Source organism: Heloderma suspectum, chromosome 1 (genome assembly GCF_057233095.1).
Source record: "Heloderma suspectum isolate Gila_16-S chromosome 1, 16-S_ref, whole genome shotgun sequence".
NCBI classification, from domain to species: Eukaryota; Metazoa; Chordata; class Lepidosauria; order Squamata; family Helodermatidae; genus Heloderma; species Heloderma suspectum.
Genome location: NC_139458.1, coordinates 334,413,734 through 334,432,853, shown reverse-complemented (window position 1 = coordinate 334,432,853; position 19,120 = coordinate 334,413,734). Strand labels below are relative to the sequence as shown.

At 45.4% G+C, this 19,120-nt stretch overlaps 1 protein-coding gene across 1 annotated transcript in view; it reads right to left on the bottom strand.

Annotated features, from left to right (window-relative positions):
• Positions 1–19,120, bottom strand: part of LAMA2 (laminin subunit alpha 2) — a 619,437-nt gene that overhangs the window by 445,021 nt on the left and 155,296 nt on the right. Inside the window, exon 3 of the mRNA XM_084827486.1 lies at positions 13,934–14,046. Coding sequence (XP_084683612.1) covers positions 13,934–14,046 — 113 coding nt within the window. The remainder of the gene's footprint in view (positions 1–13,933; positions 14,047–19,120) is intronic.

Here is a 19,120-nt window from a genome sequence, read left to right as displayed (position 1 = left end):
AAGGCACATTCTCTAGCATGCAAAAAAATGAAGAAGCAAGCATATCCAGACCTACTTCGTCCTCTCCACTCTAATAGATTAGGTCGTTTTTACTACAGCTAGGTAAACAGCAGGAAACCAAGCTCATATGAGCCTGGTGGTGCTTGGATTCCAAACCACCAAGAATGTAATCTGCATCTCCACAAGCAATCTTGCCAACGTTTGTAATTCCATGGCTGTCTTTAATGCCCCTGTAGTATAGCCAGGGGCAGGCCATGGGATGCTAGAAGAGGGATGCTGAAAGTGGTGCATATAACTGGGAGGGATATTTGGAAAGGGGGCATTTTTCTAACAGTGCCCAAACTTTGGGTGGCTGGAAAGTATTTTATTTTTTCTTTCCTTTTAAAATGTTTTGCTGTGGTCTGTGGTGGCAGCAGCAGAACTCCTTGACTCTCCATCAAAGGACCACCATTTTTTCCCCCAAGATGCATCTTGGAACAACACTACATCTTGCTGTAGTGTTGTTCTAGGGGTACTCTAGTTGGGAACAAATGTGGCCGACAGCTTCTGGCCACTGCCATAGATGGGGGCAAGAAGTTTAAAAGAAAAAAAAAAGCCACTGACCAGCCACCAAGGATAAGCAGCACCCCGCCCCACTGAGCTACTTGCAAAAATTTTCCTCTGGAAAAATAAAATAATGGGGTGAAATGGAGGGGGAGAGGGAGGTTTCCTTAAAGCACATGAAAGACCACCACCATCTCATTGCTTTAAGTCATTGAGGTAAACAAATGGTTCTGGTTCTTCCTCAATCCAGATGGTTCCTTCCTGCTTTACCAGCTTGCCCTCGGGTCTGGTGGTGCTGTTGCTGAATGCCTGGTCAGTCCAAAACAAAATCTCCCTCATTCATGATTTAATTGTGGATTAGAGGGCCAACCTGGTACATATTACTGAGACCCAGGTGAGGGAACTGGGAGGGGTTAGTCTCTCTCAGCTGTACTCAGCTGGGTACTCAGTGCAGCACCAACAGTGACGGGAGGGGAGGGAAAGGGGGATTACTGCGGTGGTTTCTAGAAATTCTCTCTCTCTCTCTCTCGGCTTCCGGTCCATTTTAATGCCAATCTTGAGTGTCTGTACTTTGTGTTGGTACAAACCCAGGACAGACTAGGGATTCTGTCGGTGTACCACCCAACCCACTGCCCTTCAATTTCTCTGCCTGAGCTGTTGGAGGTGGTCTCGGATTTGGTGTTGAGGACCCCTAGAATTCTGGGAGATTTCAATGCTGAGGCTGCCAGATCCGGGCTGGCTTCATGGCCACCATGACAATGGGACTGTCTCAACACGTCGTCCCCCCAACGCATGTTGGATGTGACTCGATACATTTGCAAATATATATATAAAAAACAATATAACCATTAAAACCCTAGTTCAAGAGGATCTATTACTATCACTATCCCCATGTAAACTCTGTGTTTGGAATAAAATGTTGCTGCCCTTGGAGTAGTTTTAATTTTTAGGAAAGATGTTAAATTTTAATGTCTGCTCAGAGATAAATGGCTGCTGCAACAGTAATTCTGTCATATCTTGTGACCACAGATATTCCCATATACTGTTATTTATGTTGCAAACATCCAGTTTTAAAGGCTTGATTCTCATTCCTCATAAACTGTTTAGCTGTAATATATTTCAAAAACAGGAGGAAACCTGTCCAAGACTCAACCACTTCTTAAACCTATTGTCTGTCTTATAATACCTTGAAACTTTCCACCAATTTGTCTTACTGTGGGGCTTGCCACTGAAACACGATGTCAAATCAGGATATACACTAGAATACACTAGGCAAGCATATATCAATTAAGATTAAACCTACATCTTACATATGTTTACTTGGAAATATTATAAACCAAACTGAGAGCCATGTTGCTTACAGCTTAAGTACATTTAGTCTGCAGAGTGACAAGGAGCAGTATAAAACATATGGAGCCACCAACTGATAAACCTTATCATGATACTCCCTATCGAACAAACTCCTGTAGGAACAAACTTCTGTTCACACTGCACAGTGAAATGTAAAGGGAACATGTGCATCTCCTTAAGGTAAGGTGTAGAACTTACTTTCCTGCATGGATCAGAAATGTAAGTTTCTCCTTTGCATGTTAAAGGAGTAGAATGAAAAAGCCTCTCATGATTCCTCTATTGTGACTTCTGAGTATCCAAAGCTGTCCTCAGTCTTCCCACCCTTCCTAGATGATGTGTTTACTATAATCTTTTAAAATATTTTTTCCATCTTCATGACAGAAACTAAAGTAGAAACTTACTTTAAAAAAGCCCACACTCATATGACAATCTCAGAAACTTGAAATTTTCTCAGCTTGATTCCTTTTTTTTAAATAGGCCAACTACCTAAACTGGCTAGCTCTTTTGTAATAATATTTTAGAAGCTTTAAGGTGGGACTAGCCTCTAAATAAATTTCTGATTGGCTACCTAGACCCCTTGCATCAAACGTAAAGCTTCTCTCACCATTGGTACAAACTACAACTACAACTCCCATAAATATGTGAGACATCCCCTCATTTACTTTGTCTCTATGGAACTATCAAAAGACCTAAGATGCTCTGTAAGGATTCTATACTCTCCAAACATCTCTTCTGGAAGGAACTTTGCACATGCTCTGAAACTCAAGACTCTACTCAAGCAAAATGTAACTAGCTAAGTTAGACTGACTTTTTGCTTTTATTTCCAAGTATCTGTGAGCAACTTATTGCCTCCCCCTGCCCCAATTGCTTTATATACTTTTGACATTTGGCTTCATTTATTTAAAAATGTATTTCTCTGGAATTTCTTGCTAAAATCTTCCCCATGTGCTAATACTGAACAATTGTTATACTACTCATTGTGCACTACGGATGTTTCACAAGCTTTTGCCAAAGTCTATATCCTCTGGGCTTTGGGAATGTAAAACTAAAGCTTTTTTATTATTTTCTAGAGCTGGGCTTGTGGGAGGGGTCTTGCCTCTAGGGCTTAGAAATCCCAAGGCAACTGGACAGCCTAGGGTATGTCCAGATGGCCAGCCTGACTGGTGGCAGTCCACTGTAATTCTTTTTTGGGGAGCCCTGACAAACAGAGGTCTACCAGTAGGGAAAGACTTAGATCATACCATCATTACACAGAAATTTGAATAATGATATTTTCCTGTTTGTGCCACTAAAAAAGCATCACTTCTACAAATACATTTTTATTATTGTGTTATACTATTATTTTATTAAGGTAGATAGTCAAAGAAATATAATTCAGCTCCCCCCAAAGGCCTAGATTATTTAATGAAGAAAACTGTAATTATTTCCTTTCCCCCCCCATAAAATTAGAGTTTGCTAAAAGTGTTCTATGTACATTCATAATTATCAATAACAGGCACTAATGCATTTCTGCAATTTACAGCCTATGACTTTTAGAAATTGGAAATGTCACATCTGTTATACAAAAGGATGTGGCATTTCAATAAGGCCCCATCAGTAAACCTCTGAAAACAACTGAGTCTGGTGCTTTCCAATAAACAGAAAAACAAAACCTTCTGATGCCTTAGTCTTATCCTCTTGACCCGACTCATAGAGCTCAACAGAAACAAAAATCTCATATTTTATTCATTATTATAAGCAATATCCTATCATATTTAGAAATGTGTATCTGAGGCTAGAAGTACACTTTACAGCTGATGTGTAGTCACCTCTGAAAGCAGTAGCACTGCATCCCCTCCTTCATTGTCCCTCTTAAGACCCCAGAGTCCAGCAGTGACCTCGACACAGAAGCTGAGGAAGCAGTGGTGCCCACAGAGGAGGCACCAGGCCCAAGTACCACTGTGGAAACAGATGCCCCCAAGCCAGAGGTGGTGAAGACAAGACACCCAAGCTGGAGACCCTTGAGCCTGAAACAACAACTGCAGGCCCTGAGTCTAGCTCCAGTACTGGGTCAGCACTCCCATCTCCAAGAGCTCCATAATCCACGGAGCTGATGAGCCAATGCTAGCAACACTTCTGCCATGAGCTCTTGGAGAGGCTGAGATGTGCTAGGCTAGATAATGAAGGTCTGCCCCTTTAAGGCTTCCACATTGTGGGAAGGGGTGGAGACTAAGAAAGGGCTTCTGGGCTGAAGCATAAAAGGCTTCAGTCTGGTCTCAGACCTCGTTAGAGCAGGGCCCCATCTACATGGGCTTTTACTCCAGTTCTACTCCACCCCCAAATCGATAGTGTCAGATGAGGCACGCTACTCTCCATAGCTAGCCTGGCATTTCTTGCCCTAAATCTGGGTTTTTTTTCAAACTCATTTTGCATCAGATTTTCCTGTCACAGCGGCTTCAGTGCTGTTCGGGAGAACATGTGACCTCAGCTAGTTGGGACTGGTGGAAGCAGCGCTGATTGGCGGAAGGAATGGGGTGGGGGCATGGGGAGAGCAGAGGGGTAAACATGTCTACCCGAAAGTAACTCATTCCCTTCAGTTCCACTTTGCCAGCCCTGCTGTTTTGAAGCTGTGCGTCTACAAAGGAGCACAGCTGAGAAACGGTGGCTCAGTCACTGCCTCTCACTTTAAATAGTCATTCGGCTTGGGAGTGAAGACGGAAGCCAGCCTTGTGGTTTTGAAACTATGCAGCTACGAAGGAGTAGGGATGTACGAAAGTCACTTACCTGGTCTCGCAGCTTGCTTCGCGGTGGGGGGGAGGCGCTTCGCTTCTCCCCCCGAAGTTCAGGCGAGGAGAGGGAGCCGTCCCGCCTCGCCCGGCCGAAATTCAGGCCGGGGGGGGGAGGCTTCCCGCCTCGCCTGGCCGAAATTCAGGCCGGGGAGAAGCGCCCCGTCTCCCCAGCCGCAAACTACGAAAGTAAAAAAAAAAAAAAGACCCCGTGATAGGCTACGTAACGATTTACGCAGCCTATCACGGCTAGATTTGCAAAGTCAGCCGTGATAGGCTACGTTAATCGTTACGTAGCCTATCACGGGTGACTTTGAAAAAAAAAAAAAGCGTGTAAGCAAATGGTGGCCCCCATGGGGCGCTGCCATTTGTGTTCCTTATTTGGTCCCGGTAGTCTACATAAAGATTTGCGTAGACTACGGCAAAAATAAGGGCAACGCTATTTGCGTTGCCCTTATTTTCGCCGTAGTCTACGTAACTCTTTACGTAGACTACAGGGACCAAATAAAGAACGCAAATGTCGGTGCCCCATGGGGGCCGCCATTTGCGTACGCGCTTTTTTTTTTTCAAAGTCACCCATGATAGGCTACGTAACGATTATTGTAGCCTATCATGGCTGACTTTGCAAATCTAGCCGTGATAGGCTGCGTAAATTGTTACGTAGCCTATCACGGGGTTGTTGTTGTTTTTTACTTCAGCTGTAATGGCGGCGGCGGTGGCGGCAGCCGGTCGAAAGACTGGCTGCCGCCCCCGCCCCCGCCAAAAGCCCACCGAACCGCCACCGGGACCCGCCGGTGGGAGGAACATTCCGCTACGGTAAGTCCCATCCCGGGGTGGGGGGGCGGTGAATTTCACCGCCGATTTCGGGGGGCCAAATGCGTTGGCGCTCGGCCCCCCGAAGATTCGGGGAGAAATTCTCCGCCATCCCTACGAAGGAGCACAGCTCAGAAACGGTGGATGCCTGTTGATATGAAGCTGCGCAGCTAAGAAAGGGTGATTGATTGCCAGGGTGGATGATTTTCATGAACATGTACTCAGAAGCACTTCATTGAGCCCGTGTTTGTGGGCGGGGGAGCCTGTTATTGAGCAGTTAATATACATCAGATGCACCGTGCTAGTCGCTCTCCCTCCTCGCTGGCCCCGCACTCTCTGCTCTCAGAGTCTCTTGCACTCCTGCTCATTCTGTTCAGTCTCTGGACGGCGGCTGCCTGCTTGCTTGCCCACCTCATAAATGTGTGAGTGTATGTGGGGCACGTGGGGTTTGTCATGACCGTCTACTTGTATGCAAGTCCTCCATTTGCACTTGGTTGAACACGCAAGGGAGGGGAAACAAGCCTCCGCTCATTGGCTGCCCCGCGCCTACCCAATTGCTGTCGTTCATTTCTACTTGCGGCGGGGCTTGCCCACCCCACCCCAATTTATGCAGCTTCAGTTCCCATATGCACCACAAAAGCGTAGGAATACAGCACTGCATGTATCACGGGAGGAATACAGCACCGCATGTACCGTTGAAAGAGCTAATTTGATTCCGTGAAAATATGGATTTTGCTCAAATCGCTTCACAAAGCATTTCCATTGAGATTGGCCCAACCTCTCCTAGGTGCTGCAACATCCCACCTGTCTTCTTTCCCTGAGCCCTATGGGCTCCTGCTTCGGACCAGAACATGACAGTCCCACGTAACATTTAATAAGCCAAAGCATGTCACTGGGAAACATTCAGCTCTGCATGCATTGTTGTCTGCAATGTTATCTCGATCAGGGCCTGTGTGTGCATGTGTTTGCTTTATCTTTCTTTGACAGAAACGGATCATTCACGGTGCTAGTAAAACAAAAGCAAGAGAGCCGATTCTATCCAGATGCATGGACAACTGGAAGATCTCTCCCCCGCCCTTTACCTATGAGACTCTCTAGTTTAAGTCAGTTTGGGCTACAGCAAGGGCATTTTGCTGGCATAGGAAATATTTGTTTGTTTCTATACTGCCCAGTAACTGAAGCTCTCTGAGCTGTTCACAAAAATTAAAACCACAAGGTACAGCATAAAACAATATAAAATATGAAAGCTTAAAATCACACTATAACAGTACAAGCAGAATAAAACCTAGCAGCAATGCAGATATTTAAAATACAAATTTAAAATACCAGAGCTAAAGGACCAGGAAGCTAAAATGTTAAAATACTGGGAAAATAAAAAGGTCTTCACCTGGCGCTAAAAGGTGTACAACCACATCAAACTCTCCAGGGAGCTCATTCCACAGCCAGGGTGCCACAGCAGAAAAGGCCCTCTTCCTGGTAGCCACCTGCTACCAGCAATGATAGAAAATTGACAGGGCTACTCAAATATGAGGCTGCTGGTTTTTGGTACTAAAGTTACTGTACAACCAGGAAGCATAGAGATTCTCCAATGGGGATCTACTTCACATCAATCATTCATTCCCCATGGAAGTGGAAGTGAATTATGGGTGTTAACTGAAGTATCCCTAGGGTTGTGCCAGGGGGCACCTCAGCTGACTAACCACGCCAATTTACCTGGGCATCTCATCTAGGAATGTATGAAATGACTTACCTGTTTCGTTTTGTGACATCTGCGGTGGGGGAGAGGCACTCCGTCCCTCCCCCCAAAATCCTTGCCAGCCGGCTTCGCTCTGCGGTGACTCCGCAGAGCCGCTGGCCAGGGCCTCCCGCAGCGACATCCGGCCACTGCTGGGCTGTGCAGGGATGCAACTGGCGGCCGCCGTAGCCGCCGCCATTTGCATGCCCTTTTTTTCACCTTGATAGGCTACGTAAATATTTATGTAGCCTATCACGGCCTCCGCAGGGATGCAAATGGTGTCCCTGCATTAGCTGTGATAGGCTACACAAGTATTTACGTAGCCTATCACGGGAAAAATCGTGAAGTGAATGGTGGCCACAGACGCGGCTGCCATTCACAAAGCAGCATGAACGGCACCAGGTAGGTGCTCCGTTTCGCGTGCCTTTCGCAGGGTGGTGGGGCTGGGGGGCTTCGTTCCACCATGGATTTCGGGGGGCTGAATGCACTGGCATTCGGCCTCACTGAGATCCGTGGCAGAATTCTCCGCCATCCCTAATCTCATCACATCAAGTTTCTTGCTCCCTTATTATTGTTTTAGCTAGCTCTACATGCCTGCTTCTCTAAATAAAGAGGGAGCCTGTTTAACCCCAATCTTTGTAGGTGGCTCTTTATTTCTTGCTCCTGCAAATGAAATACTGTAATTTCTATTCTTGTCCCCACCACTGTTGCTGACACTCTGCATATTGCCGCAGAGGGTGTGGGAGCAGCCCTACAGCCAAGAGAGCAGCTTCAGGAGCCGATGTGCCAATCTTCCATACAGAATGGGTAAAGGGAAGGGTGGAACCTCTTAGGTTATCTAGTCTATTTTTAATCTCTTAGATACTGAGGAGCAGCAGGAGAGATTCTAAAATTATGAAGTGTTAGTTCTAGTTATTCTGTATATGCATTAGCTAGAGGAAAATAAATCCACTTCTTTTCTGACATTCCATATTGTCTTACATGCCATAATCCAGCATACTTGTGAATGTCAAAAGATAACAGCCTTCTAGAACCTATACAGCTGTCATTTCATCAAGTTTCCTATGGAAAGAGAAGAAAATGATTGGCAGGAGATGCAGTGAGAAACCTAAGGCTACTTCCTACTGAGCCTATGTAAATTATCAGGTCTTGTTAGCTTTCCAAGTATACTACATTCAATATTTTCTTTTTAAAACTGACACACAGTTTGCAGAGCTTTCTGTAGGAAGATGACATTTCTTTAAACACCTCCCTGGGTTATAGAAAACTGGATCTGTGCCCATGTCATTTAAACACATTTTTACAAATTCAATTTTTGAAACACGAGGCTGTGTTGCAATTTCTAGATATTTTTGCATTTCTAAGGAAATGTAATATTAACTTTCAACGTTCTAGACACTAGACTCAAAGCTAGATATTAAAATTCGTTTTTAAAAAGTGTGTACTGAAATAATAGTCTAAAAGCTAATACATATGGTAGTTTCTCATGCACAGTCTCTCCTGCATGCTCGCTCTCTCTCTCTCTCTCTCTCTCTCTCTCTCTCTCTGTCTCTGTCTCTCTGTCTCTCTCTCTCTCTCTCTCTCTCTCTCACACACACACACACACACACACAGAGAGAGAGAGAGAGAGAGAGAGAGTTGTCTGTTCACATGACATGCCAAGTATAATGGTGGTGTAGATTTACAGATAGGGATGTATGGATTGTGTGAAATCTGTTCCATCCGTGTTTCCCAGATTGTCGGGTGCCTTTCTTTCCATCCTCCGCTCATCAACAGAATCAGATTTCTTTTGTTTCCAATTTGCACAAATTCACACTTGCACAAATATGCAGTTGTGCAAATTTGCAAGTGTGAAAATGCACTAATTCCCCCCAGACACACGTTTCCACACTTTAGCCTATGGGGGAAAGGCACATTTTTGGCTAGGTTTTTTTTTTTTTTAATGTATATTTTACTATGACAAAATTTGCACAAAATTCCTGAAGGTCAGAAAAACAGTCCACAAGTCCATGAAATCCACCTGATAGGGGAAAAGCTGTTCTGCTGTGGAATTCATGGGTCATATTCATGAAAATCTGAACTCATTTGGTTCCTTTGCAGATTTCTCCAACATCCCTATTTACAGAGGTAGGATAAGTCACTTACCTTTTCGAAGGGTGACATTCATGGTGGGGGGGAGGCGCTCCATCCCTCCCCCCGAAATTCTGGCCGGGGGGGAGGCGCTCCGTTCCTCCCCCCCGAAATTCTGGCCGGCCGGCTCCGCTCTGCAGGGATTCTGTGGAGCCGCCAGCCGGCTCCGCCAGCGGCCGGACATCCGGCCGCTGGCTAGCAGGGATGCAAATGGTGGTGGCTGTAGCCACCGCCGTTTGCGTCCCTGCAGTCAGCCGTGATAGGCTACGTAAATGTTTACGTAGCATATCACGGCTGATTTAAAAGAAAAAAAACACGTACGCAAATGGTGGCGCCCATGGGCGCCGCAATTTGCGTTCCTTATTTTGACACGTCTTAGTCTACGTAAACATTTACGTAGACTAAGACGGCGAAATAAGGGAAATGCAAATAGCGTAGCGTCTACGCTATTTGCATTCCCCTTATTTTCGCTGTCTTAGTCTACGTAAATGTTTACGTAGACTAAGATGTGCCAAAATAAGGAACGCAAATGGCGGCGCCCATGGACGCCGCCATTTGCATACGCGCGTTTGTTTTTTCTTTTAAATCAGCCATGATAGGCTACATAAACATTTATGTAGCCTATCACGGTGTTTTTAAAAAATCTAGCCGTGATAGGCTACGTAAATCTTTACATAGCCTATCACGTTTTTGTTGTTGTTGTTGTTGTTTTAACTGGAAATGGTGGCGGCGGCAGCCGGTCAGAAGACCAGCCGCCGCAGCAGCCACCGCCGCACCGCCACCGGAGCCGCCGCCGCCAGGAAGAGCCGCCCAAGGTAAGTCCCGTCACGGGGGGGGCGGGGGGGTAGATCATTCCGCCAACGATTTCAGGGGGCCGAATGCGCTGGCATTCGGCCTCCCCGAGATTCGTGGCAAAATTCTCTGACATCCCTATAGAGGACTGCTTGATTGATTAGAAAACTTGCATTTTTCCCTAATAACGAAGAAAGAAGAACAAGATGCTATTTTGCTCGGGTAAGCAGGCCACTAAGATGATCATTTATATGTGGGGGTTTACCCAGCTGCAGTAGCACAGGAAGCAACATAGGAAACATGGGTGTCCACAGGAAGGGGAAAGGGGGTGCAGTTGCCCCCCCCAGATGAGCCATAATATCCAGATTCCCAGATTTTATTTTTAAAACGGCAGGTTTCTAGTCCTTGTAGAACCCGAGATATGAAGCAAAATATGCAGCCATTATTTTGCCTATTTGTTTTGTGAATAACTAGCCTGCTCCTGCCCGCCAATATTTTTAGCCAATGAATGTAGTCATAGCAATGGTTAACATCTGGGTGTGAGAACCCTTTCTGGTTGTGTTAAGCCTTTTTGGGATCTTCCCTGTTAGGAAGTAATTGGAGTCTCATAAAAAAAAAATAGAAATCCAAGAGTTTAGTGCAGCTGAGTTAGACTGGTAGTGTCTTTATCAAAAAAAAAAAAACAAAAACCTAAAGGTAGCAGCAAAGACAGGAGTTCATGATCTTTCTAACTTAAGTCTTGTTTATAATTTTTTCTGCGTTTATAAACATTAAAAAATTACCCTGCCAATGTGTGCAGATAAAGTTCATCATAGTGCAGCAGCAGTGCTGTGGTTGAGAAAGTGTGGGTTATACTCACCCCGCAAAGTTGCCCAATGTTGTTTTCTGGGGGCGGGGGTGGGCGGGTGGGTGGTAGAATAGAGTATGACAACTTTGCAGTATACTCCACTGTTGTTATCTACTTTCCTGATGTGTTTGGTGTTTTAGGAAAATGAAGATGGGGCTGTGAGTTGACTGTAGCAACAGTGCAATACATGGTGTTCTTGTGTGTGTGTGTGTGTGTGTGTGTGTGTATGTGAGAGAGAGAGAGAGAGAGAGAGAGAGCTTTAAGAGACCCTGTATTTTTAGCTCTTACAGGAGGCCCAAGTAGAGCCTCCCCCATCTCTCTCTTAGTGCAGGCCTTGGAGGTAAAACACTGTGCCAAGTGCCTTCACATAAGTTAGTGTTTCCTCCTGTACTGGAGTCATAACTGCTGCGAAGCTACCTGAATCTATTGTGTGTTGCCTACAGAGCAGAGCCTAGGAGTGTACTGCATGCTGAGCAGGTCACCACCACCACCACACCCCTCCATATTAACTATACCCTTCACCCCTGTAACTGATGCTGGCCCAAGGAGTCAGGGAAAGAATTAGGGTTTCAGCTGCAAGTGGAAAGACCTGAGGTCTATCCACTAAGAAACAACAGAGGGGTAGACCTGGTATACAGATTTGTCAGAGGCCAGGTCTACCTATTTTGGTAGACATGGTGCCCAGGCCTTCTCACTAGGGATGTCCGAGGAGTCTGTGGCGGAACGGGTCCACCTACCTCCGCCTCCTGCCGGACCCACGCAGAGCTGGATCCTCCTCACCAGCCGGCTCTGTACAGCAAGTGATACAGCCGCCATTGCCGTGCCATATCGCTGAGCACTCACTGCAGGAAGGGATCTGGACGCAAATGGCATCTGCTACACCATTTGTGGCTGTAAAGGTCTTAGATTAAGCTAAATGCAGCCAGTGTGGTGTAATGGCAAGAGTGTTGGGCTGGGAGCTGGGAGATTCGGGTTCTAGTCTCCACTCGTCCATGGAAGCTCACTGGGTGACTTTGGGCCAGTCACACACTCAGCCCAACCCACCTCACGGGTTGTTGTGAGGATAAAATGGAGAGGAGGAGGATAATGTAAGCCGCCTTGGGTTCCTTGCAAGAGGAAAAAAGGCGGGATATAAATGCAATAATAAATAAATAAAATAAACGGCTGCATTTAGGTCAATCTAACAGCTTTACAGCAGCAAATGGCATCCACTACACCATTTGCATCCCTGTTTTTTCCCGCAATAGGCTACGCAAATATCTACGTAAATACAAATGCGTAGCCTATCGCAAGAAAAAACAGGGACGCAAATGGCGTAGCAGACGCCATTTGCATCCTGATCCCTTCCTGCAGTGAGTGCTCAGCGATATGACATGGCAATGGCGTCCATATCGCTTGCTATACGGAGCTGGCTGGTGGCTCTGTGGAGTCATCATGGAGCAGAGTCTGCCGGCGAGGATTCCGGGGGGAGGAATGGATCACCTCCCCCCACTGTGGACCCCCCCACCCTGCACTGGCAGGTAGGGGATTCGTACATCCCTACTTGTCACTGCTGAGTCACTAGATCTACCAGAAATGGTGGAGCTGTTCTGTGATACTATCAGGGCTTTTTTAAAATGTTTAACCATATGCAAAATGTGCAGTACCAGGACAAATATGGAATTCCAAAAGAACATTGCTGCAGTTCAACATTCAAATCATGCAAAAGTTGTATTGTTAGCTGGTATAAAAAGTGACAGATAACAATGTGAAAAGTAAAGTAAGTAGTCCAAGCTTATCTAGAACCCTAAACCCTGATAAGCCCTATCCATTTCTCCACCCACCGCTAAAGACACTCTCCGCAGACTCGGCTGCTACTTTCTAGAACCACCTCCCCCAACCTGGTGCCCTCCAGATGTTTTGGACTTCAACTCCCATTAGCCCCACCCAGCATGGCCAATGGTCTGGAATGCTGGGAATTGTAGGCCAAAATATCTAGAGGTCACCAGGTTGGGGGAGACTGCTCTAAAGAAGGTTCATCAATGTTTCCAAGATGAAGGAAATCATTCCAGGCAAGACATGATGTGAAGTTATCAATGTTATGATAAGGGCAGTGATGCCATAAAATATCTGATATGATATTCTTAAGACAACTGTACTGTGTTTGTGCACTGGCCACTGGGTGGGGGGTGTTCTCTCTTGAACCTAGGTGTTTTTTAGACCCCACTCCAAATAAAGTTTTGCTGGAGTTCATGGTGCTTCTTGAATAAAACACTCTTCTGTGTTGGTGCTGTTCTTCTCAGAATCTTCTATTATTCTGGGTAGGTTTCTAAATGTCATGGAATGTGACACTAAGCAACGAAGTGTGCACAAAAGGAAAGTGCCCAGGTATGTTGTAGAAGCATGTGCTATGAGCATGAATTACAACCATAAACCGCTGTGTACTGCAGCTTCCCCCACCTCCCAGAAAAAGTTCCTGCGGACGCCCATGATTGGAAACTGCCATCTAGCTCAATATTGCCTCTACTGACTGGCAGTGGCTCTCCATTGTTTGATAGGAGTCTTTTCCAGCCCTGCCTGGAAATGCCAGCAGTTAAACCTGAGAACTTTTGCATGAAAAGTGTGTGCTCTAAGACTGAGCTATGGGCATTTCTACCAGCAGAGGCTCTAGCATTCTTGTTTGTATGTCTTTTTTATGTAGTACAATGCCCTGAAACCTGGTATGATGAAGAGCAATATTAAAAATGTTTTAAATAAAAAGAATTAATAAATAATATTGGTGCTTCAACATGGAAGAGAATACGGAAACACCATGCTACCACGAACAGCTCACATTTTGCATTGTTTGTGTTAGTTAATCAGTGCTTGATGATAATCCAGGAGATAATGGAAGCTCAGAAGCACTGCTGGTAGGCTTTGAAGGAACATGGGAGCAATTTCACCACAAAATGCAGTGGCCATAACAAAGAAAAAGCTCACCTGCCGCAGATCCAGCGTAATGGTCACATAATGATATTCCTTCCCATTCTGAATGCTAGGACTTTGCCACCAAGTATTCTTGCCATCAATTGCATTTGTTATTGGGTGTCGCACTGTTGGGCCAGCAGTAAAATGCAAAATAAAAATAAAATTAGTTAGCAGTGAATGTGACTCAGCTTCCATCTCACTGTCTATTCTATTTGTTTCATGCAGTGTGTAAGGAGCGTATTATAACACCTTATATAAAATTATATTCTTGTGCTTATTATGGCACACCGCAGATTTTAAAAGTGCCCACACAGCTTTATTATGAAATACATTTCAAATACATGTTTAGATTCCTAATAATAAGATTAAATATAGAGTTTAAAAAATAACACATACAAACAAAAAGCGACTGAAACCATTCTCCATTAAACACCTCTCCAGCCTTCCTACTGATAAGGTAGGGAAAAATGCCATGTCCTGTTCTTTGGCAGGTTGTAGTGACTGAGTTACAGGCCATGGCTTGTTATAACAACCCACCAGCCAGTGCTGCAATTAAATCGCCATTAATTTCACTGGGACTTGAAATGCATTTCCCATGCGTATCCCATTGAACTGAATAGTAGATGCTCAGTAGCAGTGTCTAATGAATTGTGCTCCATGAAGCTTCAGCTGTAGGGTGTGTAAAAAAATGGAGAAACTGAGAATATACCATACTGAGGAATCCAGAACTTTTCAAGCAATATGGCTTGAAAAGTTTTGCATTTGCTAGCAGTGACTGCTAGAATGTGTTTATTTTTAAAAGAAAAGAAAAAGAAGGAGCAAAAGAAAAAAGGGCAAAATATATTGAAGCAGATGAAGAGAAACCTGAGTGAGAGAAACCCAGAGGACTTTTGATAATCAGTCAGTAAACAGTAACCTCAATCCCACGAAAATTGTATGAAAACAAGCTGGTATTACTGTAATTCTCACACCCTTAAATGTAACACGTGTACTTTACAAACCTGGTGAAGACCTACTGAATTCTTTAAAATCTTGGGTCCCACAGTAACAGGGCCCTTTCTGCGTTTGCACCCTGATTGTACAATTCCCCTAGAGAGGTAAAACTGTTCACATCTTTACCCAATTTTAGGTGGGCGGTGAAGTTATGTTCTTGTTGGCTTTTAATGGTTTTTAATTGGGATTGATTCTGCTCTCTGATAGCTGTGTTGTACATGCCTTGTGGGCCCTGTTTGGGCTAAAAGGTAGATTATTCATATTCTTAGTAAATAAAATAAATAAATGTGAGCAGCAATTTAAGGGTTCTAATATTTTATTTCCTAACAGCAGCTTCTCATGCTTCATTAGATTACATTTGAACTCTGGTGACTTTCAAAAGGCCCTCATCAAATTGAATGCAGGGCTGCTATTAAAAGAAAAAGAGTAGGAACTCCAGCTTTGTATACAGAATGTACTGCATAGTCCTCTGGACAGATCATGGCCAAAGCGACTGCCTGTCCCCCTACCCTCCCCCATGGTCTACTGCAGCCTTCCCCAATGTGGTGCCCTCTAGATGTGTTGGGGCTGATCTACACTTACGGGGTTTTTTTTGCTTCCAATGAGGTTTCACCGCCTGTCTTTCACACTACGCAGTAAACGCCTCGAATTGGAACCGGAATTTCCCACTTCCATGCTCCCGCTTTCAATACCCTGATATCCCAGTATTTCCCCTTAATGTGCTCTGATTTTCCGCCTTCACTACCGTATCTGGTCGTAGTCCCCTCCCCTGCCTGTCCATATACGGCAGTGTTTGTATTTCCCTCCTGTCCAATCATGGCTCTTGACGGCCCCATGTCGTCTTCCGGCTACTGATCACATAGCTTCTTCAGCACTCAATGTTTCCTCAGCAACAAGCAAAGGGCTGGCTTGTCTGATCTCGGAAGCTAAGCAAGGTCGGCCCCGGTCAGTAGTTGGATGCGCGACCGCCTGGGAATCAGGCTTCCCGCATTGAGCAGGGGGTTATTCTATCCCTTCAAATGAGACTAATTTTTACCCCCTTCTATCCCGCTTTGGCTTTAAAAAATAATAATAATAAGGCATTATCTTCGAAGAATCATGGGTTCTCCACAGTTTTTTTTTTCCCTAATTCAGGCGTAATCTTCGAAGATTTGAACATTCAAAGATTCGAAGATCATGCCTGAATTAGAGAAAAAAAATCGCGGCGAAGCCACGATTTTTTGAAGGTGATTCTTATTTGAAGAGGTGATTCTTATTTGCCTCAGTCAACTAGATGAGTGGCTATTTATAAGAATTGACATTGCTATCCGATATTTCAGCACCACAATTAAGCGAATAGAGGAGCAATTCAATGAATTATGTTTAATATGAGCACTTTTGGAATTTCTTTTCATGTCTGAACACCATGTGAATGTTTTAAAATAATACCACCACCACCATTTTTGGCCCCAGGGGTCTCTAAAGCAATGAGCAGCATATAACATAACAAATACAATAAAATGTTTGGACAATTATGAGTTGAGGCCTACTAGCTACATTTACATAGAGATATATGGGAAAGAAAAAAATGATCATCTGTTATGCTGATCATCCATTATGGTCATCTGTCATCTGGGGCTGAAGCCCAGCAGAAGAAGCTGACAACACAGCCATCTACTTGGTTCATGTGTACAGATCCCATCCAACCACTGTCTGGTCCTGGCAAGGATAAGCCCATGGTGGCGTCTGAAGGAAGCAAGTTGGGAAGTCATTTGGAACAACTAGCAAGAACAAGTGGCCAACAGGCAGGGACCGTGTGCATAGACAACATGGTCTCCATGGGCACCAATGTATCCCTGGATACCTATCTAAAACACCAAGGTACCCATGGGCACCAATGCACCCCAGATACTTTTCTTGGCATGCAGCAAGGTGCTTTGACCCTCCCACTTCTTTAATAACTGTTTTTAATTAACTCTTTTGCTTTTTGTTTTTCTTACTGGCACTTGGGATTGTTGTGAAATAGGTTTCTGTTGGTGATGGAAATGGTAGGTTCAAAGGAGTTGTTTAGTGTGTTATGATTCAAGGCCAATCTACACTTACGTTTTTTTTGGTTTCCAATAAGGTTTCACCACTCGTCTTTCACACGACGCAGGACCTGCCTCAAATTGGGACCGTCATTTCCCACTTCTCTGCTCTTGCTTTCAATACAATTTCCCATTCATATGCTCTGCTCTTCCGTGTTCATTACCTTATAAGGTCATAGTCCCCTCCCACGCCTGTCCATATACGGCGGTGTTTGTATTTCCCTCCTGTCCAATCACAGCTCTAGATGCCCCCATCTGGTCTTCCGGCTACTGATAGCATAGGTTCCTTAGCACTGGAAGTTTTCTCACCAACCAGCAGAGGGCTAGAGGTGCCAGCTCTTGTCTGATCTGGGAAGCTCAGCTGGGTCAGCCCTGGTCAGAATTTTAGACGGGAGACTGCAGGGGAATCAGGCTTCCTACACGGAGCAGGGGGTTGTTCTCTCCCTTCAAATTTCACTAACTTTTACCTCCTTCTATCCCCTGCTCTGGCTTTTTAAAAAACAAAATTAAGGATCACAACTGAGTGCCTTCCCCCTGCCCTTCTAGCTTAACTGGGGCTGTAATTTTTTCTCATGGCCCAATCCTGGGCACTCACTTATTCGGGGGCAAGCCACATTGAACTCAATGGAACTTACTAGTGAGTAGACATAAGATCACCCTATAAGTGATTCTTCAAAAAAAATTAAGGCATTAACTTTGAATTTTCAGATCTTCAAATCTTCGAATAGGCCTTCTCCAGCCTGATTTCCCCACGCACAAGCATAAATTTCTTCACTGGGCAGTCTTCAAAGACACAAGCAGCCCCCCCCCCCCGACCTGAGCGTCTCCTGCCTCTGCATTTCTCAATCAGAGGGAGCAGAGGGTAAAATGCCTCCTTGCAATGAAGGGAGACACCTCTGATCCCTTCCTCACCAAGCTCAGAAGCAATGTCCTCTTTTGTTCCAGAGCACCCTATGGGGCTCAATGGGGCTTATTCGAGGCTTGCAGACTTACAGGGTGATCTTATGTCTACACAGTAGTAAGTTCCATTGAGTTCAATATGGCTTACTCCCAAGTAAGTGAGTGCCCAGGATTGGGGCCACGAGAAAACATTACAGCCCCAGTTAAGCTAGAATGGGGGGAAGGGTGTGTACAAGCACTCAGCTGTGATCCTTAATTGTTTTTGTTTTTTTTTAAGCCGAAGCAGGAGATAGAAGGAGGTAAAGTTAGCATCATTTGAAGAGAGAGAACAACCCCCTGCTCAGTGCAGGAAGCCTGATTCCCTTGCAGTCTCCCATCCAAAATTCTGACCAGGACCAACTGCTGAGCTTCCCAGACCAGACAAGAGCAGGCACCTCCAGCCATTTCCTTGCTGGTGATAAGGCTTTGAGTGGTGAGGAACCTATGCAATGTCATCTCACGGTCTTCTGCGAAGCTTCGAAGAAGCTAGCAGTCCCCCCAAAATGCGAGTGTTGGGTGCCATCGCCGCTGCCCCTCTTCCTCATGCTGGCTGCAAAGGGCTGGTGCAGGGAAAAGAGCATCGGCAGACACCCCCCAGCCTCTCGCCCTGGCCTCCAGCAGGTGGGGAGGGGACGAAGAGGATAGGTGCCTCCTTCTTCCCTCCACCCCCATCTGCTACAGCGACGGCAGCAAGGGACAAGCTCTCACCAGGCTTTGAGCCCCAACAGGATGCTCGCACCATCCCCCCCCACACACACCAACACAGGGATAGAGGAAGAGAGGGGCAGTGGGCGGGGAATCAGCAGAAAAAGGGAGAGTTTCTGCTCCTCCAATGAGAGCCGCTGTCTTTAAGAGCAGAAAAACAGCGCAGTGCAGTATGAACAGAACTCGCACATTTGATCAAGAACCCCAACGAGGAAAATGGGTGAGTGTGGATAATCACATTTTAATGTGAGTGCGTTTAACCCAACAGGACCCCGACTTCATTGCGATGGCGGGCACAATGTAGATTGGCCCTCAGACTCCACCTCTAACTTGCACTCAGTCTTTTGGGTAGCTGACTTATCCTTTGCTATGTTTCCCTTGGCAGACACCACAAATTGCCAAATGTCCACACAGCCCCCAAAGGTTGCCTTCTCCTAGTGTAGCACCTTGCCAGGACAAGAACTGGCATCACAGGACAAGAGAGGTCAGAGACAGG